This window comes from Limanda limanda, chromosome 3 (genome assembly GCF_963576545.1).
Source record: "Limanda limanda chromosome 3, fLimLim1.1, whole genome shotgun sequence".
NCBI lineage: Eukaryota > Metazoa > Chordata > Actinopteri > Pleuronectiformes > Pleuronectidae > Limanda > Limanda limanda.
The window spans coordinates 19,929,973-19,952,736 of record NC_083638.1 but is presented as its reverse complement, the minus strand read 5'-3'; the positions used below and the strand labels follow the sequence as shown (position 1 = coordinate 19,952,736).

Below are 22,764 nucleotides of genomic sequence, written 5' to 3'. Positions count from 1 at the left end.
TGGTGTCCTGAAGATCTCCTTCTCCTATCATTATGCTGACAGAAATAAACAGGTTCCGACAGCGACGCGAGGTTGTGACATTCATCTGATCACTGATATACCGTGTCACTCAGACAGCCCATCAAAACACATTGCACTACCCTCCATATCGCAAGCCAGAGGGAGATGACAAATAAATTGCTTCCCACCTACAAATGGAAAGATAAAAGATAAAGGCAGCGATGGTGACCGCAATATATGGATAACATTCTGATATGACTTACTCTGTGGGGCACAACCAATATGTGGCCGGCCACAATGAGTCATTCTGTGACAATAGCTCCTGACTCTCCCCTTTTCGTCATTGCACAACTGCAGATCAAGCAAGATTTTATCATTAAGTGGCCCCTGGTGAGAAGAAAGGAAGCCAATTATTTAAGTTTATTTCCAAATAAAGCTTAACATCTGATTAAGAATGGAAGCCAGTGAAAACATCAAAGAAAAGTCCATCATTGTTAAACCTGCAACATTGGAAGTACTGCTTTGACTGTGAAACAAATTTGTGAAACAAAGACAGGGAGATTAAATTAGCAAGGTCGGTATTTTAAAGACATTTTTGTGGTAAGTAATTTACTATTTTGAATCACATAACAAAAGCCTTGTTACATGCAATAGCAACAAACTGTATAACAAGTCAAAACAAAACTGCAATAAAAATTGAAAGTTTGGCTGCTTGCAGGCTTGACATGCTCTGTGCAGGCTGGGGACTGTATTGACCAGGGTTCTCATACCATTATAAAAGTGCAGAGCAATAAAACTTAGGCCCAAGTTTTACAGCTTGTGTGTCTAAACCAGGGGTGGGCAAACTTTTTGACTCGCGGGCCACAATGGGTTCCAAAATTTGACAGAGGGGCCGAGCCAGGAACAGATGGATGGAGTGTTTTTGTGAACTAATATAAATGACATGGAAAAATCATTACGTGAAAGGATTTGGCCATACCAAGTAGCAAAGCACTTATTTGCAAGGCCATTTAACAAAAACCCGCCTTCAGAAAAAGGCTTGCTAGCCTTTGCTATTTCGAATGCCCCCCAAAAAGCATGCCTTGGTAGATGACTCTTTAATCGCAGTTTGTCTGTGAAAAAAATGTTGCTGAGTCGGTAAATTAGTCGCCAACCTCTGAGCTGCAGCCACCCGTTCTTGCTTACAGCCTTCGATTGGACATCAGTGAAAAAGTATTTTGTTGTTGACTCCGTGTTAAACACTCGGCACTCATTGTCCACTTTTCGTTTCCGTGATCCTCTCATTTTACAGAAGGGCTCACAGGTTAAAGGGAAAAAGTGAAGGGAGATCATGTGCTCTTTCGAGCCCTATACACCACACTCCTGGGCAAATTTAATTTAGCTGACGCTTTTATCCAAAGCGACTTACAATAAGTGCATTCAACCCCGAGGGTTCAAACCCAGAACAACAAGAATCAAGAAAGTACGATTTCTTCAAAAATTAAGCAAAACTACAAAGTTCTTTAAGTACATGCCATTAAAGTGCTACAAAATTGTTAGTTTCAAAAAAAAAAAAAAAAAAAGTACGGCCCACGGGCAGTACTTTGCCCATGTCTGGTCTGAACTGATCAGAAAAGTATTGGCCTGAACACAAGAGCTCGTACACACCTGGTGTTAACATGTGATTTAAGTGGACAGCTCTAAGTACAGATGTGAACACTCTCAGATCAGATCTTTCCTTAAATTGGTAAAATCAAACGAGATTCATTCAGACATTGAACACTATGCAGCTGCAGCCAAATCTCAACATGGGAAGGAGAGAGGGGAAGAGGAGAATATGACAGACAAGCCAGAGAGGTAGATTTAACTAGGTAACTTTCACTAAACATTAGGTTAGTTGTTGCATGTGAGAAATCTGAAAATAACTGGATTGGACCTTCAGTCAGTACTCCGAGTTCAGGAGTTTATACAAGTATCCTTGCCTGACCTTGTCATCACAGACCAACCTTTCATGGAACCAAACCGCAGAGCTCAGTCTTTCCATCTAAAAGACAGCAGCTGCCCATCAATTATACTGCAGCTAACCACTTGGGAAGAGCAAGATTCCTGGGACAAAATGTGAGTCACAAGAGCTTTCTAACAGGACCACACGTCCGTCATCTGTCTAATTTCAAGGACAGATGTTGTGTTATATTAAATGACGGTGATTGTTCAGAGGAGGGCAGAAGAAAGGGTAGCGATCGAGCGTTTCTAAATTATGAAATGAAAATATAAAAACAACATATACATTCTCTCTTTGCTAATACAACATTTCAGCAATAAAATGTATGCTGTTCCTCTCTGTGCATATTCTTTGACTGTATAGGGTGTGTGTGTGTGTGTGTGTGTTTATTGCCACTATGGACTATATGATAAGTAATTCAGTGCCAGAGATAAGTTAATCCCTTCATACCCGTGTAAACAGAACTCCGCTGTGTGGTATCTTCCTGTTGGTGAATATCAAGGCAGCATTTTACTGCATCATTCATATAAATGTAAAGGTTTTTTTTAAATAATTGAGTTTTTCTCCGGAAACAAAAACAGAAAGAAGAAATATACCCAAAATATCAAAAAGAGTAGTTCTGCTTGGGAAACTAAATGATTAAAGATGGACGGACACACAGATGAAAAGACATATTGATCAGTGTATCCCCACATTATAAGCCGGGGGAAAAAGAGCCCTGAACCTATCAAGTAGTTACAAGAGTTCCACCACTTAAATCAATAATACTTTATTAAAAGTGTGTGTCGCAGCTCTGAGGCATATGAAAAAATGGGTCATCTTTATGAGTGCCAGGTACAGGGAAGAGCGGGACCCACTCCCTGCCTGTTATCCTGTTTTTCAGAGGCATCGCTTTTGAACTTCAAGCTCCCTGTTCTCTCCCTCCACCATTCATTGTCTGTGCACCATTGTCATTACAGCCACATCTCTGCTCTTTCAAGTATCTCTTTCTAGACCGTGCACTCTGTCGTGCTTTCAACTTTCTCCTCTATGCATGCGTTTGTAGCTGAATACAATCCTGCCGCCATACCACTGGTCTCTATGGAGAAGAGCAGATGTGAAGTAAGACATGTTCTGCTGTGCATCGCCCCGGTGAAAACAAAGAGGAGGGGGATAAAAACGAGGGGAGGAGAAAGTGAGGAGCAGAGAGAGAGAATGACAGACAGAGTGAATGGAAGCTCAGAGGTTACCAGAAGGGCAGGTCAGCGAAGATGCTCCAGACAGAAAAGGACAAGGGAGATGGAAAGTGCAGGGATTTAGAAAAGGGAAACGTATATCACTCTGGAACAGCCACTTAATAACATGCATTTCTGAAATAAATGCAACCTTTTTAGTCCTTTCTTTACAGAGATGTTTCCATGCAAGAGAGAAACCAACTGGGTACGCAGACTGTCAAATAGAGCATTGATCAGAAGGGCTTGTGAGTCACAGGTCCTCAGTATCTCTCCACCTGCTGTACTTCCATCATTTCCCAACAGAGCAGGACAAACCAACAGAATTGGTCAATGATATGTCTTCATCTGAACATGACTACACCTCTATGTAAGCAAGCCCTGAGGATACATGCCAGAAGAATTGATTTGTGTCAGTCAGTTGTATAACTATAAAGGTAATGAATAGTTTATGAAGCCAAGATGGAATGAAAAATCAATAATACATTCTGAATTTAACTGTGCGTATCTTCAGGGGAGGCGTGTAATGAAACAGAGCTACTGTACACATGGACTTTATATATAATGGTAGAATAGCTCACAACTCCGAAGTGATGTAGCAATATACATTAAATGATTAACACTCGGGATAAGCTAGAGTCCTTGGAAAACGTTTAATTAAAAAGGATTTAATTAAAGAGTTAAAAACCAAACGCTTAGAAACATCCTACTTTGACAACCTCTCCTGTTCTATTGAAACTGACTGATAGCACCAGCAATGTTCTAAAACTTCAGCATAAATTTAATAACTGTATAAAATCCATGTTTTCATGACCATCAACCAACACCCAAATTAATTGAATTATGTGGAGGCTCAAGGACTTGAATCGAGATAGGACAAAATTACATATTATCAGAACATAGTTATTAAGTTGATCACATCTCTACAATAATTATTAGTACCCTGCTCTGAACAGACAGCTACACATATTGACTTGAAATGACCTCATCTATCACGTTTCTTTGCTTGGCAATTTTGTTCCGCTTGAGAAGAACTACATGGAAAATGAAAGCCAGCTTCCTCTATTTTTGACCATTATATTTATTTATTTGGATTACACAATTATCATCCCCTCATTGCTCAACGAAGTCAAATCAACTTCATTGTTGGTCTTAAGTTTACCACGGTTGGAGCAGGACACTGGAAAACCGGCATGATTTTTCCCAGGGAGAATACCATGTATATTAATGAAACAGGGTTTTTTTTTCACTAGCACCAGAAGAAACTTATATCAATGCTTAACTCAAACAATAGTCCCCTATGAAATATATTAATATGCGATACTGAATTTAGAAGACATGCTCTTTGCTACTAGAAAGGTAGAAAAAAGTATGTTTATTGTTCAGCAGCAGTCAATCACAAATCTGCCTAATCTGTGGTAAAAATGGACTAAGCTTGTATTTTGTATCCTCTAGAGTTTGACAGAAAGGGTCAGCCCTTCTCTACACATTACCAGACCTCTTATCAAATAACGACTTACAGTTCAGAGAGTGCAAGGACCAATTGATCGAAAATAAAAAGTATATTTTATGAATTAACCCTCCGTCAAAAGGGATATAGTGCATTATCGCCACTGCTGGAACAGGCTCAGAATCAATTTGTGTTTACAGTTACATACTTGAGGAGGACACAGCCGGAGCCACTCGAGGGAGCCGTCCAAAACACCTGGATGCTGGTGCGTCTGCGAGGAGTGCTCTCCGTCACTGCAGGGGGGCAGTTGGTCATGAATTGTGTTTCCTCCTCATCAATTATCTGCAAAGCACGAACACACACACACACATATTAGTAGGGGTGCAACGATTAGTCGACGTCGTCGACAAAAATCGATGACCAAAATAGTCGCCGACGAATTTACTCGTCGATGATTCGTTGTTGACGTCATAGCGCGTGTTTCTCGTGCCGCGCAGCGGGAACTAAACGTCGTTTTACCGGAGGTGCTGATAGAAGTACCTGAGGAGTGAGCCATCTCGCTCCCTTCCTATCTCTGAAAGTCGTGCATGTGCAATAGCGACGAACTTCACTCTTAACAGCCCGAAAAAAACTACCTGCAACATCTGCACAGCGGACCTTCTCTCCAGGGCAGCAGGACACGCGCATTTGAGGATGAGGCACGTTTGACTTCGTAACGGAGACGATGCGGACTCGCCTCTGTCAGATGTTATATACACGTTTATACCTGCGCGCAGGATTCTAGCATCCATTACAAAAATATGGTTTAAACTTTTTTTTAACGAGTTTAAAAGCGAAATGTTATCCTATTGCCTGACAAACGTCTTGTTTTAATCAAAATGATTTAGTCCGAAGAAGACTGTAGTTTCGTTTGTTGATGTTTTTATTAATGTTATTTTCAATGTCCTTTTTTGTTAACACGAAAAATGGATACTTGATTTTTTATTTATTTTTAGTACCAGCACTTGGCCTGTTCTTGGTTCACAGTAAAAAGGGAAACTTAAATTTAAATTAATTTTTTTTATTAGCACTTTGCCTGTCCTTGGTTTTAAATGGACAAAAACTTGATTTTTCTTTGCTTTTGTGTCAACAGTACCCTTATATGCAGCAAAGTTTATTAAAAGACATTTTTTGTAATGAAGTATCTATCTTTATTGTCTTTATTTCCAGTCATCACATGCCTTGAACAACCTCAAGCTAAATTTAAAAGCTGCTTGCTAAATAATAGCTATTGAGAATTTGTGTCATTCATAATCCGATTAGTCGATTAATCGTTTCAATAATCGGTGACTAATCGACTATCAGAATAGTCGTTAGTTGCAGCCCTACATATTAGAGAGAGCACTTTAAAGATCGGCACATGATTGTTCTTGTTACGTGATTACGGCCAGTGCCTTTAAACATAATTAGCAGCTGACAATAATTACACATTTTCAGGACAGAAAGAAAACATTTAAAAGGTGAGGATGAAGTAATTATTGTAAATTAATGTTATGATGTATATAAATCACATTATAGTCTTGATCCATACCGTACGTGGCTATCAGCAGTTTAACACTGTTACAACCCCTGATAGCTATTCACTTGACATGAACAGATGTGTCACGTATCGGTGATTCAAACATCTGCAATTTTATTTGTGTGAATGTTAAAGTGGAAGTTGCCATCCTCTTGGTTGGAAGCCCTGTAGTTGGGTCTGTAAATAAATTTGATAGGTAGTGAGATGATGAAAACAGGATGAAAAAAAAAAATCTGTTCAGCTGAATAAAAGTGAATTGACTCTTTTGTTATTCTGCAAAGATTTCTTATTAATCTACATTAAAGTGCTGTACTTTTATAATTTCTTGTCTTGTAGAAATAAAACAGAATGTAAGTATATTGAGAAAAGCACTCAGATTCATACAGCTTTTGACAAGATGTCACAGTGGGTTCATGAGCCAAAATGGTTGTGAACCACAGTGAGAGAAATAGAAAGAAGTCAGTCGTCAGATGATTGTGGCTGGAAGCCCTTGTGAATCACTGTCATTGTCATTGCATTGGAAACACAGGCACAGGCTTCTTCAGACCTTCCAGCACAGTCTAATAGACATGGTTCAGACATTTAACAGCAAGGCGATAACCCAAGTGTAGTGAATGGATGACACAAGGCACTTTTTGGTCACTTTCCATATTGTCAGCTAAGTGAGCACAACTAGGCATCTAACTGCAGCAGGAATTCACATGGAGCAGTCTCAGGGGAGAGCAAAACCGGCGAAATAAAGTCAATTCAAATAAAATTAATACTTAGATCAATTAGAAAGTTAGCACCCACATTTTTGTAACATCACACGTACTGCTGTAAACAACATAGAGAAAGACTTTGGATACTTTGGGTCAAACTGAAGCGTCCAGATGCTGCCCTCTCCACTCAGGTGCCCAGCTGAGATACTGAGCGTCTCATTGATTTGAACTGGACAGAAAGTTAGTGGAGTAGGTGGCTGCCAGGGAGAGAATATTCACTGCCCAGAAACCACGGATCTGTTTGATAGGAAGTGACACAGTAAAGACGGGGAACTTTCTCACTCCATAAAGCTGTCAGCAGAGAATTTCCTTTGTCATACAATGTTATGAATGTGTTCCCTCTAAAAGTGGATCGTGTGGATGTGCATGCTTCTGTATGTGTGTCCGTGTGTTAGTCAGTGAAAAGTAAGACGGATGTGTGTGCGTGTGCGTCTGTTTTTGTGTGTGTGTGTGTGCATTAAACCTATCTCTGTTTGACGGATTATACCCACCCCCTCTTTCGTGTTCCCATGGTTTCTAACAGCCTGGCCTGACTGGACTGCAACACATGTTAAAACCAGTGAAGTCTCGTGGGAACGCACTAAGGTCCATATGAAAAAGGAAACAACCGATTTGCTTCAAAATGACCCAAGAGCCTTTTCGTCTTGTACGTGTCCAATTCTAAGTTCTCTTATCTACAAATAGACAGAATGGCTGTAAGAGAAAGGAGAGAAAGGGTGACTAAACAATAACTCGTTTAGTTCTGACCAGAGAACCAGACAATAAATTGTGTCAGGCTTCTTAGTTGACCGAGTATCAGATCCTCGTTCTGGTAGGATAATACACTCATGATGTCTGCTGAGTCTGCGATTATGTAGTATTTTGCTCTCAAGTGGATTTACCCCCCCACATATAACGTAACAATTTGACTTTTCTGGTTCCACCGCCGCACCCTGCTGAGAGGTAATGTCTCATCAGACATCACCGGCACTGGTTTACCATCCTGCCAACAAACGCACGCACACACATACGAACACAGAGGCAGCTGACCTCCCCAGAGAGCTCAATAAAAGTGCTTTTCATCAAGTGGGAGCTGTCCTGAGACGGCTGAGATGTAGCACACCAGCAGATTTCAAATGAGCTGTATGTTAAATAAAGCCAGACGTCTTCTGTTGCAGCTTCTTTTCTCTTTCTATTCTCTCAATGCCTGGAGGCCGGCCCACCCAGAGCTCTTTCAGAATGGAGCAATGGTGTGTGTGTGTGTGTTTGTGTTTGTGTGCGTGCATGCGTGTGTGCCCATGCATGTGTGCATGTGTCGATGTGTCCGTATGTGTTTGGATTTAAAAGAAAACTGAAACATGAAAGATTAACGGAACAGGTGATGATAGAGGGATATCTCCATGGACAGCAGTTTATTTTTACTACAATGCTGCTTAAAACTAGACAGGTGGCCATCTGCAGCTGCAAAAGAGACCTTCAACTTCTTCAAACCAGGCAGGAGACAGGTAAAGGCAAAAAAAAAGCGGGTGATGACAAATCCATTCTTTTCACTTTCAAAGCCAACATCTAAAGGCTCACGCATCTATCCATCACAACTTTTTGTGTGCACCTCACACTCGTTCTCATTGTTTCTCATCGATGTTTGGAGCAAAGTGACTCAACGTAACTAAATGATGTAGGTTCTCCCCTCTGCCTCCGGACGTTTAGCGCCCTGTCACACCAAACCAAGCACCGCCGTATGGCTGGGGATCTCGCTCAAGGCTGGCACTAAATAACAACAGCATGAAATCAATTGCAAGGATAAATAAAATAGAGAAAGCCTTGCCGGTGCTAACACTGGGTAATGAGATGTGAGGTGCACGCAGGACAAAATAAAGTGTTCCTGTTTTTTATGTCCTCCCATATTCAAGGCTCAGGTTCACAGAGAGTGCCAGCATGGCAATAAATGTGATCAGGGTAGCCTGAGGGGTGCTCGTCAAACCTCCCCATCCACTGTACACTACAGGTTCATTCAAATAATGGGTTTATGTGGGAAGCAACTGAAACCCACAGGTTCACAAGATTCTGAACAAGAGAACTACACACATGTTGTTAAACCATTGTAACTACTGGTCTTTTACTGGGTCTTCTCTATGAAACATATGATTTCAAGTCCTGGGAAGGTACAGCCATTTGGCTCATGAGCTAAAACCAGCTGCCTAAATGTGTTCCTATCTTTTCCTGTTTGGAAAACACTATCTTTACTGTTGTTCACTAAATTCAAGTATATCAATAGATGTTCCTCAGTGTGTCAGTTCTTTCAAAATTCTATTGAAAACAGGATTTCATTGTGTTCACTGCAAGCTCTATGAATTTCTGGAAACTGCAGCTTTGACTTGGATGGAACTAGCATTGGCAGGACACAGTGAGCTAAAAGGCATGAGAGCAGAACAAGAATCAGTGGAGAGGAATGAATTTAAAGGTTATGAATGTTAAATAAAGTTTAGGGTTCATAGATTTTGTTTTCAACATTACCTAGTAGTTCTACTGTCCCTATGTTTTAATGGAATATACAGACATTAACGTGAACTGTATGCGTAATAAACGCAGTGAATTGCATTTATCTTTGTATTATATGATTTTTATCCCTCCTCTGTCTAAGCTCACACACACACGCATCGACAAAGCTTCTCCTTCTCTCCACCGGTCAGCTCCTCACACTGCATTACAATTACAAGAGACCTCACATATTTGGCTGCGATCACATGTGCGTAACAGCACCAGTTTTCTTTGACTTCTCTCTCTCTCTCTCTCTCTCTCTTCCTTTCACACTCTCAGCCTTGCTCCCCTCTCTCTCTCTCGCCCTGAGTACTCCAGTTTGACCTCTCTCTATACAATGCAAATTAGCCCCTTACCACCAACTGTACACTGCCTTCATCCATGAACTGCACGTCTGCCTGTGCGAGCACAACACCTCAAGTACTTTCGCAGCCGGGCAGAGCACACGCAGCTACATGGAGCTGAGCTGAGAGTATGCTCTTTTCATATGCTATATCAAGGTGATTAGAGGAGGTGAGGTGAGATAACAACACCTTAACACGTGAACACAGGAAGGCTGTGCACATAAAAAAAAAGTGCCCACCCTCCCCCAAGCTACTTTAAGATCTGTCTCTATTTTAATTTTTGGCACACTTCTTCTTGCACAGTGCTGGAGTCCAGGGGAAGGATGGTATTGAAATGAACTGTGCTAAGTCATAAATTAAAATGTATTATATCACCCGATATAAAGGATGGATATTAAATACCAGGGTTCGACTACAGGTGTGTCAAACTGTAATAAGGGGCGGACAATTCATTCCCATCTACGGGAACGGTGTTAACTGTGGGGGTTTTCTTCCGGAAAATATCAGTATTGATGTCTTCAGCACTGCCTCACCTGGAAATTTCCAACGTAGTCCTCGTCCCTGTCTCCTACTGTGCCCTCCTTCAGGGCTATGAGGATGAACCCTCTGAAGTAGGAGGGGCTGGATGCGCTCACAGTCACTTGATGGGAGCAAACAAAAGAGACAGCCACTATCAACACAGATAAAACCTCAACTGCAATTACCATTCCAAACAGGAGACAAAAAATGGGTCTCGCTATACCTGCCTGCCTGAGAAGTGTTTGCATTTAGAAATGACCCTTGAGCTCTGATGGATACAAGAGTAAAATGTTCTGATAAAGCCCAGTTTTTAAATATCAAACATTTCACCTATTCTTGAGGATGTAGCTTAGATAACAGCAATTATAATGACTCATTCTCAGCTTTGCAGTTTTTTCTTGACTACAAGATGTTTAAGATAGGGTTCTGTTATTCACTCTACAATCCAGCAGAACATAAAAAATTACGTTCTACTTTAATTCGGTGCACTTGACAACTTTCTCAGCATCTTGAGATTAGTCTTTAACAAATGACTCATTCCTGTTGTAGGTAATAGCTTTTGTGATTATGAAGAATCAGAAAGAAAAAACCTAGGAACCAGAAACCTTTGACATTCACTGAGCAACTGGCACAAGTGCAAGCTGTGGTATAACGGTTTAGCTAAATAAAACAAAATGCCATAAAGGATAGGCCCTTTTAAAAGGCTAAATTTGGGTTATGATATTTCAAGATTAGACATTACTGTCCCATTTGACTTTCAATTGTAAAAGAGCAATAACTCTGCACTAAAGTTGAATTTTTCATGGGTCAAAAAGCAGCTTCTGTTGAAACTTATTTGGAGTTTGCACAGTCTGGCGTCCCCGGACTAGTGCGTATTTGACAATGCGCACCAAGTGCCAGCCAAGGCACTGCGCGTAAATCTGCCAGACAAACACCAACCTCCGTAGGTGCTCCCCGGCTGGTAGCTCTCCGGGTCTCCTTCGACGCGCAGGCGAAACTCGCTGTTCTCCTCTTTCCGATTGCCCTGAGCCCGTAATATCCGACTGCAGTAGCCGTCCGCCTTCTCCACTCTGTCAGAGGGCTCCTCGGTGAACGAGAACATGTTGCCCGCTACGCCGGAGACGAAGCAGAGCAGGAGCAGGACGCGTGGATGGAGCCCGGGTGGTGGCATCGCTGGAGGTCTCCCGACAGCCGGGGCTGGTGCGCGGAGCTGGGAAACAAATCCTTGTGAGAGGTGGAGGAGAAACGTGTGCTTCAGCTCCTGCTTCACTTCTGAACGAGGACACAAGTTGCCAACTGCTGAAGTGGACTTGTGCTATGAGGGTAGATCCATCCTGGTGGGAATGGAATAGAGAGAGAGAGGGAGAGTGAGAGAGGAGGAAGAAGAGGAGGAAGACTGGCTGACCGGGATGTGCTGCTGTGCAGTCACTCTTCGACAACTGCACCGTGCGCGCAGCTGGTCACACTGAGCGCTGAGGGGTCCGGGGACAGAGGACTGAGCGGTCTGTCTCCAGGGACACAGCTATTCACAAAGCCACACAGTGAACGGGACTCTGAACCAACAGACTGAGAAAACACACACACCAACATTCCTATAGGAGAGGGGGGGGGGGGGGGGCTTGTGTGACAGACAGGGACTGAAATCAGTGTGCGTGTCATCATTCAAGTGCCCTAAGAAAGACAAACACACACACACAGAGACATTCTTGTACTTCTATCTTAGTGAGCACACCAGTTGGCACAAGGTGTTCCCAAGCCCCTTTACCCTGACCCTTTGAAAAAGTGAGGACCTGTCCAAATGTCCTCACCTAAGTCTATATGCTAAAAGTGGCCCAGATATACATATATATATATATACATACATACACACAAATAAATGAATAAAGCTTGCTAAATGGTTGTCTTGGTGACTAATCAAACCAGCCTGACACATGACAGTGTTGAACTCGTTTGCTTCCGGTTGACTGCTTTGCTCAATGTTTTCCGGGTGCACAAACATCAACTGATGAAATGTCAACATATATGCACAGGGATGTGATGTCAGTATGTGAGCTTCCACCTGATTTAACACATCAGTAGCATCTGTCGGAATAACAAGATATATGCAATTTAGTTGCATTCATAAACGAGTTGGAAAGAAATAGAAAATGCTGTACAGTCATTATCAATGCAATGAGATTTCACATTAAATACACTAAGATAATATCGATCCATCTCAGTATCTTTTGCCAAGGACCACAAGCCCCCTGTCAATTAAATGAAGACGCACCAAATTGCAAACACTCATAGATATCAGTCCCCAAAATATTAGTAAAAATAAATTTTTACATCAAGATCCATATATTATCCCATTGGAAAACACAGAAAATGTCAGAAAAGTGGGAACTGTCGGGTTTCTCTATGATTTGAAGGTCTCAACCTCAGAATGTAAAGTGCAAATAAAATTGGATTGCCTGACCAGCAATAAAAACACGTTTGTCCATCTCTCATGCTGTGCTGAACCTGCATGAAACTAATTAAGATGTTGTGAAAGCAATATAACATGGCCTGACACTGTTCTGTGCTATTGCGTTTGCCCATGTGGTCATTCAACTGCATGTTTCTAGAAGGTAATGAAAGTCAGGCCAGCACTTTGTTCCAGACTAAACAAGCAGATACAGAATGGATGACAATCATACTCCATACAAACCTTCATGCTCCCCAGAGGATGGATCCCTCTGAAGGCTGATCCCGAAGGAATCTCTTCCTCTAGTGAAACCATGAGGTTCACATCTGTGAACCTCCACATTCAGTGGAATGCACAATGGACAATGATGAAGTTTGGTGCATGCATTCATGTCCTCCCTTAGAATTAGGCCTACGGACTTGGGTGATCCACTGACCTTTTATGTAGCAACATCATCAGGTCCTAAGTTAAACCCGTGCGGAACGATATACTTGGCTTGTGAAAATAAAATTGTAACTGTTAGACACAGACAAAAGAATTAAAACATCATTACTTGTATATTTCTCAGTATCAACTGTTTTAAAACGTTACATAATATCTGTAGACTACATTATTACGAAACTACGAAATTATCCTCTCTTAACGTTACAGGGTTACACATATAATACATTGCATTAATTTTATATCAGTGTTACCATCATTATCCACCTACATCAAGGCCTTGAGTCGTCTGATAGCATGAAGGCTCGCACTGTGTCAACCAAACAGTTCCACAGAGGTTGCATTAACTGTCCTTCCATATGATTGTCATTCATATGGTTTCCATTTCACAAGCTGAAATAAACCACATGAATATCCTCCACATTGTTGGTGGAGTATTGAGGAAAACACTTATGATTTCCCTACGCACCTTATCTGAAACCCATTTGTGACTGATCCCTCAATCAGTTTCTTTCTGAATGATGAGATCTTGAGGAGGGAAGAGGGCTGGGGGTTTTAAGGTGTTTATTCTATGATCATCATTTGAACTGTTTAATTAGTTTAACTATCATTTTTTCAGATGAATTTGAATTATTGTTTGAATCAAACACCTGGAAATTAACCAATGCATGCTCCACTTGAATAGGTTGTCTGTGAATTTTGGATAAAATGTCTTCTCTTCGGTGTTTCTCTACTTTTTATCACCTTTCACTAACATACTAGTTCACACATACTGAAAACATCCATCATCTTTATACGTATTAAAACAGAATGAGCAATCAGAGTTAAACATCTATACTCATTATGACCAAGTGCTCTCCATTAGAGGAAGTGTCCGGAGTCTTCAAGTATAAATTATGAAGTGTTTCAGAGTACATTTGGCTGTGCTTTCTCATTATTTATTATCTAGGACTGATTTACTGATTGTTTCAGAAATGTACAGCTCCTACAATCAGCCCTGCATTGTGAAGCCCTGTAGTAACAAAATGGTTATTCAGTGTGGAATTCAAAAGCTGGAATTCACCCAATTTTGCCCATTTAAAGCCTCACAAGTTAAATTATAAGTCTGAAAATCACAAGAGGGTATAAAAAAAAAATAACCGACAATACAGGAGAGCAATGACTTTTTCACGTGTCTCGTGGTTTGCTTTATTTATAGTTTGCATGCCTCATTGACAGGCTGAGAATTACTGTCAAACTTACCCAATAACTTACCTCCTTCCCTTTTCCTTCCTCCTCACCTTCTCTCTTTTCCTTCCAAAGTATCAGCAGTGACAACCGTCTGTTCTCCACGAGTTCTCCATTTAATTAAAAAATAAAAATCAAGACACAGTACACAACAAAGACAGAACACTGGGGATGAAGTGCATGATGAACGGAAACACATTGATGTAATCCCTCTCAAATCTTGTCTTCTTACATGCTCAGGTGGTAGGCTGCATTTTATCCTTTGTGACGTTTTCTCGCCACAGCCCGAGTTTATTTCAGTCTTCAAAAGCGTCGGCAGGCCCATAATGAGAATGTAACCACTTCTGATGGGCACTGACAAATGGAGAGTGGCTGTGCTTTGTGCACCTACCGCTGGGATGATGGATGGATGATGCAGGTGAAAAGGAACAGAGTCTGGCTAGCAGAACACTACACCAGCAGGTGTCATGAAAGCATTTTAATTCAGTGCCCTGCTGAGATGAATCTCCTCACCACCTTCGGACCTCAGGTTCCTCCCTGCCTCTTGCAGAGTATGCGACTGTATACATCAAAACAATATCAACAAGAGCTTCACATCCCCTGGTAGCAATGGAAGTGAAGTAGCAGAGAAAAGATGTTGACTGTCACTACACTCAACATATGATAATTTTCAAAGACATTTACGTAAGAGCATCAGAACGTTTTCACACCCCTTCATCTTTTGCACTGATCACAGTTGAAAGAATTATTTAAGATAGGTACAATCACATCCACACTCAATTACACAATTTTTTTCCCAAGTGGCTTTAGACCAGTAAATTTCTGCCAAGAATTTCCAAGCCAGTCAATAAGATCTGAGTGGTGAACTGAGATATGGATGATCTCTCCCTCAGAAACTATTCTCAAGCCTCCTTTGAGTGATGCACTTAGCCCCAACAACCCCAGGGGAGCGACTCAGAGGAAACAGTCTGAGACTGGGTGAGCGTACTGCTTAAGTGGGATGTCAAAGACAAGAATAATGAAAAAGGAATTCACTTTAAAAATACCATCTGACCATTTTAAATCTTCTCTATTTGATGACACAAACGATAATTTTACTAAAATGCTTTGACCTCACTCACTAAATTTCCCACAGAATGAAATCTTTTACAGCTTCAAACAATGACAGTTTGTCAATGTGAAAAATATTATTAGTGGCAATATTGGATTTTTGTGGCCAAGTATAAGTTTAAGATTTCATGTCTGTGTTAAAAGGCGGATGTGTTTCACTCTGTCGACATCAGTTGAACACAACATGTGCTTTTATGATGTGGTGGTATTGGCACATGATGTTATTACTGTTGGTCTAGACACCCGCTGTGTGTGTTCCTCTGCAGACGTCATGGTTTCCTCTGAAGTGTTTTTTTTTTAACTGCCACATGTCAAATCAAAAGATGGGCTTCAAATATGAGCTCTGCTAGAGAGTACTCTGTTTAATCCCTACCACACTATCTGCTTCCTTCCAGCTGTCACGTAACACAAGAGTTTTGACTTATCTGAATTGTTTTTTATTACTGAGCACAACATGAAATGCATGTAATAGTTCACACAAAAGTCCCACGAAAACAGGCTTGTAAAATAGGCTTGTCACAGGGTCCACTCGTGCCCTGTAAAGCATAAATTGCACTGTAGCCACTTTTGTTAGTAACCTGTTCTATGGTGTAGGTGTTTTCACATTTTCATCTGTTAACGCCAGGAGGTCTGCCAACAAAGCTTCTTTTTTTTTGTTGGGTAAGTGTGTAACAGAATTCAAAATGTATTTCAAATAAGAAATGGACTTGAATCATCTAAACTTCGTAAAAGTGTCAAATAACACGTTTGTTACCTATGTTTTCTCTGCTGTGCTTATGGTCCTCTTTTTAAACTTAGAACTGAAGTAGGGTAGAGTTGTAAGGGTAACGATTTGTTTCACAATAAGGTGTTAAATTTGTAATTTACATTGTAATAAGCACAAGCTAAAAAAATAGTTTTAGTATGTCATATAATGTGCAATTAGAACAAAGAAAAGCTTGCAAGTAAAAACTGCAGGGTACCAACATTTAAAGAGGTATTTATTTATTCACAAATATGTGTCTTGTCAAATTTTTTCATTTCTACTTAAGAATAATATGAAAAGATTGATACCACTCTGATGTCTGTCTGTTGGTTTACCTTAGTGCAAACACTGGAAAGGGGGGGAAGATCGAGCGTGGCTCTTTCCAAAGGTTGTAAAATATACCAATAACAACATTATTGTTTCTTCAAATCCATCATTCTTCAATTCTTTATAAGCCTAAGTGGAACATTACCATTTCATCATCATAAAGAGATTATGTGCTGAAATCTTGGAGCTTATCAGTCATCATGTCTCCTCCATATAGAAGCTGTGTCTAGCCATTAAGTGGTCCTGTACATAAACCACTACACTCTGAAAAAACAAAAACACTTAGAAATATAGTGTGTACATATATATATATTGTAACGGACTGGGGTTTATGGTTATGTGTGATTGTGTTTAAGGAATGTTCTGATGTCCTGAGCGGCAGTGAAGGGGTCGGGGGCGGGACATGTGATTGTTTAGACAAATAGGATGGTGTGTTTGGGGAAGGGAGTCTTTCATTGGCTGGTTTTGTTAGGGACCGGGGGTCAATGAGGAAGTTAGGGGTTGTTGATGTGCGCGAGAGACGGAGTGAAGGAAAAAAGGCACATGTTCGTGTAAAAGTTGATAAACGACGAAGAAGCTCATTGTCCTTTATAAGCGAGGACGCTACAATATATATATATATATATGGACAAATATCATGGTCTTTCTATTATTTTCATATAATTCTCTGCCAACACGAATAAGCATACCGTCTTTCCCAACATATCAATCTATTCCTTTCAACATGCTGCTTGATACAAATTTTACACTTGAAACCTGTCAGCGGATGCATGTGTCGCATGATCTGTTAATTATCCTCCCTTTCTCCACTCGCCTTTAGATTCTCAACTCCTGCACAAGCCTTTGAAAACTACCTTGAGCTCTGTTGCTTTCTTAGAGGAATAGAGGTCAAGCAGGAAAATCAAATTAGGCTCCCATTTAATCGTGGTGGAGCAGGGAAGCCTGCTCATTAAACAGTCGAGCCCCCTGCTGCAGAGTCATTAAGGCCATATTTACCATGCAACATCACTACATGCCGAGAGCTGCATTATATCTATTATTCTGTTTCCACTTGGTTTGAAGTAAAAAAAATTATAGTTAAAGGAAACAGACAGGAAAAAAGAGGAAGACAACGGACTTGACTACTGTCAGACTGAGCGTTAATCCCAATGTGAGGTCTTCACATCATATTCAGTTATTCATGTCAGCCAGGATGTCCACAGAATAATGCATACATTGGTATATCTATAGTGTTTCATCTGTGCATGGCATTGTGAATTAGTGTCATCTTTAGCATCATATACAACCCAAAAAGCTCCAGTTCAGGGAGGATTAGACAACATAGTGATAGAGAATAATACTTCTAATAGCTATTGTGAAATATTGGATGATAAGGAAAGAATATATGCTCAAGAAAAACAGACAAAGCCTACTCCTGTCTAATGGGCTTAACCAAGAATCATTGAATCCAACTACTGTCACCACCATGGACACAAAAATGCAGCTATAACTACACCTGAGTGTTCTTGAAGATTCAGTCTGACAATCATTATTTAAATTATTTTGAATGAAAGTGGTGTTGACAGTACTGTTTGTCATTCTGATTCAATTCAGGATTTCGGCTACATATGAGCCTTATAATTGGTAGAGATTTGGTGAGTTTCTGTATTAAAAATGCCGTGATAGTATCAGTGGGATGAAGAGAAAGATATGTCGTGGATAATAATACTGTATTCTTAAAGCTACATCATGGAAGTTATGGAGAATTATAAGAAATATATAATCAAATATCACAATGTATTAAGTAAAACAGTAAAAAACACACTTCACACCATTAAGGTGTAGGCACTTGGCAGGTTAGAGCAACAGCCCGTCAAGATGTCTGAGCACAGACATGTTTTTCAAATGGGCCTATATTTTTCAGATCAACAGATTGAAAGCAATAAGGAAGAATAAATGACACATCCTGAGCTTTAGTGTGTTAAAGATCCTTGATGTATCTACGCTGATGTCACTCAGCATAGATCAGCTACGTTGGTCTGCAGACAGAGCTAATGTCTTGTTTTGTACCTTGGCTTCACACATCCAGCCCCCATCTAGTGCTTTGGAGGAAATGCATTTTGATGTCCATCTAAAAGCCTGAGTGAAACGTGCTGTTGGGAGGCCAGCAAGCGTATGGGTGCTATCACAAATGATTACAGTCAGCCAGAGGGTGACGGGATTGCCAGGTGCTGGGGCCTGCTGAGCCATTACTTACTGAATCCTGTCTTTAGCTCTTAGGAGACCTGGGCCATATCTAAATGGCTTTGAGGAAATCACACACCCTGTCAGAAACTATTAAGTTTCTGTCTCAGAAAAAGACTACCTCAGCCAAGGATTGCCAATAGTCTTTGGGAGGCAAAATCTAGTCTAGCTTAGTAATAGCTTTGCCTAATGTGTTAAGACAATGACAGTGTTAAGACAATGATACATAATGTGGGCAAGTGAAGTTCAACATGTATATTATGAGTGTATTCACAAGTGAGTCTAAAAAGTAATACATACATCATGTGGTGTAAGAGTTTCATTATATCAATTTGTCAGAAATTCTATCTATAAAAGGTAGTGTTTATTCTGTAAATGTTCCCAGTTATGTAACCTGGGAACAGGTAAAAGTAAATTTCCAGTTTATATATTCAATTATTGCATCTACATCTTACTGAATAATTTAGTGACAACTGTGAATTTAATTAAACTCACTCCAAGGGATCCTTATTAAAAATATAAATACTAGATGTGTAACTGAATATGGATCATTGATATGCAAATATTGATCATGGGAGGTAATGCTTGTGACAGCATACTGTCCATTTAGTTGTACATGGCCACATTCGGAGTTAAAGGCCAAGGCATCAAACTGTGTGGTCTGGTTTAATTGTTACATTAACATCTATAATGTCTGTGTTTTTTTTATATAAAACTAATGGTACTCCACTTGTTTATTATTCTTACTGATTTGTTAGCAGCATTTTCAAAAAGGATTTGACCTTTTCTCAATCTCAGCCCTCCACTTACATATGACCTTTAGCTAGTAAACGGCACACATTGGCTAAGGATGCTCTTATCTCTTCTTGAATGTCATGCCCGCAAGCACTATAGGTCCTGTATCTCACATCTAAACACATACCACTCTATTACCTCTCAAAACCCTATCAGAACACCAGCCCACGTAACCGCCTGGTAAAATCAACTTTTTATAGAATTAACTCCATTTTACTTTGTGAGACATAAACACTGATGCCATGTTTGATCAACAAAAACAGACCATAACAAGCATAATATACACTAGATACAGTTTGCATCCATGTGAGCACATAAAACACTATGCTGGAAAAAACTCTGCACAGGTACCAGTCCTTGTAACTATGTATAGAAAGTCTATGGTAGAAGTTACAAACACATTAATAAAAGTGTAATTGAAGCTTACTAAATGTTTTATGATTTTCCCTACACTTTACATTAAACTGGCCATGGCAGATATATAATATCATGATGAGCAACAGGCATCATAATTATTATTTCTAAGTACAACATAACTGTGGATAGCATTGTCGCCTCACAGCAAAAAGGTTCCCAGTTCAAATCCAAGCTAGTCGCCTGGAGCTAGTATGTTTTTCTAGGTTTTCTCTGAGTACTCCAGCTTCCTCACACAGTCTAAAGACAGGTTAGAAAGGCTAGGCTAAATGGAGACTGTAATTTGATGTTTATCTGTCAATGCAATGTGCTGGCGACCTGTCCAGGGTGCACCCCAAGTCCGCTCAGTGTCATCTGGGATTGGCTCCAGGATGGATGGACAATAAAATCTGCCACATCGTGGCTTATGATGGTGGATCGTGTATCAGAGATCGTGATTGTAATGGTGAATCCTGTATGGCGGATTCTGTATCGTGCTGGCTGAACGTGATAATAATTGCGGATCCTGTATCCTGTTGCATCTGTCTTGACAATCAGTGAAAGCGCTTTATACTTAGTAGTCCAGTGTACCAATTCACACAAAGATTCATACAGCGCACTCAACTTCCAGGGGACAACTGAAATCTTCTCTGACAGTTAAAATCTATACAAATACCATTTAGCAGAACCTTATATCCGACATATTATATTGCGACAGGGTTGTGTATAAGGCTTTGAGGGATACTTTGGAGATGAATTATAAATCGTATTTTTCAAGGCTAACTAAAAGTACATGGTGCTTCAGCTCAGAATGAAATTGTACTTGTGGATGTTTCAATGCATGAATTCAATAAAGGAAACCTGCTCACAGATATACAGTGCCTTGCATAAGTATTCACCCCCCTGGACTTTTTCCCATTATGTACTGTTACTTACTGGAATTCAAATAGACTTAAATAAACTTTTTCCCGTTTGATCAACAAAACATGCAAAGTACTTTGGAGGTGCAAAATAAATTTTATTGTGACACAAACAATAATGAGAACAAAAAAGATGTCATCTGTTGGATGCAAAAGTATTTACCCCCCCTGTGTCAATACTTGGTAGAACCCCCTTTCGCTGAAATTACAGCTGCAAGTCTTTTGGGGATGGTGTGCTCAGGGTGATGGGCAGTGTTGGGTTTCCACCACACATAGCGTTTTGCATTGAATCCAAAAAGTTCAATTTTGGTCTCATCTGACCAGAGCACCTTCTTCCACATGTTTACTGTGTCTCCCACATGGCTTCTGGCAAACTCCAAACGGGATTTCTTATGGATCCCTTTCAACAATGGCTTTCTTCTTGCCACTCTTCCATAAAGGCAAGATTTGTGGAGTAGACGACTAATAGTTGTCCTGTAGATAGATTCTCCCACCTCAGCTGTGGATCTTTGCAGCTCCTCCAGAGTAACCATGGGCCTCTTGGTTGCTTCTCTGATTAATTTTCTCTTTGTCCGGCTTGTCAGTTTGGGTGGACGGCCTTGTCTTGGTAGGTTTGCGGTTGTGCCATATTCTTTCCATTTTCTGATGATGGATTTCACGGTGCTCAGTGAGATGTTCAAAGCACTGGATATTTTTTTATAACCTAACCCTGCTGTGAGCTCCTTGGTCTTCATGATGCTGTTTGTTCAGTATGATCTCCAACAAAACTTGAGTCCGTCTAAGAACAGGTGTATTTATACTGAGATTAAATTGCAGACATGTGGACCCTATTTACTAATTATGTGACTTGCAAATGTGACTTGTGAAGGCAATTGGTCGCACCAGATCGTTGTTAGGGATTTCACAGCAAAGGGGGTGAATACATATGCACTCAACACTTTTCTGATTTTTATTTGTAAATAATTGTGAAATCCATGTAATATGTCCCCCCACTTCCAAATGATGGACTATTTTGTGTTGGTCCATTACATAGAATTACAATGAAATAAATTTTAATCTGTGGTTATACCATGACAAAATGTAGAAAAGTCCAAAGGGGACTGTCTGCCCTGAAGGATATACTGTTTTGTACATGAATTATTACTTAGTTTCCAGAAATAGTATGTGTTATGTATTAAGCATTAAGCAGGTTAGATTTGGATTAAAGTTTAGAAATAATTTGATACAATCTGAAATACCTAGATCAAGAGTAAGTATTACCAAATAATCCTTAAACACGGACAAGAAACCTTATAGTTTTAATACTTATCTACTGAGGCTTGATTGCATCTCTTTTCAACAACTGGCTGGTTTCAACCAAATATCAATACATATAACCTACTATCAGTGTTGGGAAGGATACTTTCAAAACGTATTCCGTTACAGAATACAGAATACATGCCCAAAAATGTAATCTGTAACGTATTCCATTACATTAACTAATCTGAGTAACGTATTCTGAATACTTGGAATACTTCCGGTTTGTATTGCATTTTTTAAGTGTATGATTGCCGCGTTGTTATAGTCAGTGGAGCAGCAGCAGTTTAAACTCTCTCTCCGCCGATGCGGCGGGCCAGCTGGATGTCCGGCTCCCATCCACTCCCACCTCTGTGCCGGCCCCACCGGAGGCTGAAGGACCCCCCCCCCCCCCCCCCCCCCCTGCGCCAAGGCTGCCTCGCGCCGTGCTACGATCGTTTCGGCGTCGAGTCTATTTTTTTTGCGCTTGACGCGAGCGTATCGCTCCATGAAACACACTG

The 22,764-nt window shown here is 40.4% G+C and overlaps 1 protein-coding gene across 1 annotated transcript in view; it reads right to left on the bottom strand.

Moving 5' to 3' along the window:
- The window catches only part of spon1a (spondin 1a), a 66,702-nt gene extending 55,190 nt beyond the window's left edge, over positions 1-11,512 (bottom strand). The window contains exons 1-3 of the mRNA XM_061068740.1: positions 11,281-11,512; positions 10,356-10,462; positions 4,851-4,984 (exon numbers count right to left, since the gene is read on the bottom strand). Coding sequence (XP_060924723.1) covers positions 4,851-4,984; positions 10,356-10,462; positions 11,281-11,512 — 473 coding nt within the window. The remainder of the gene's footprint in view (positions 1-4,850; positions 4,985-10,355; positions 10,463-11,280) is intronic.
- Between the last annotated feature and the right edge of the window lie 11,252 nt (positions 11,513-22,764).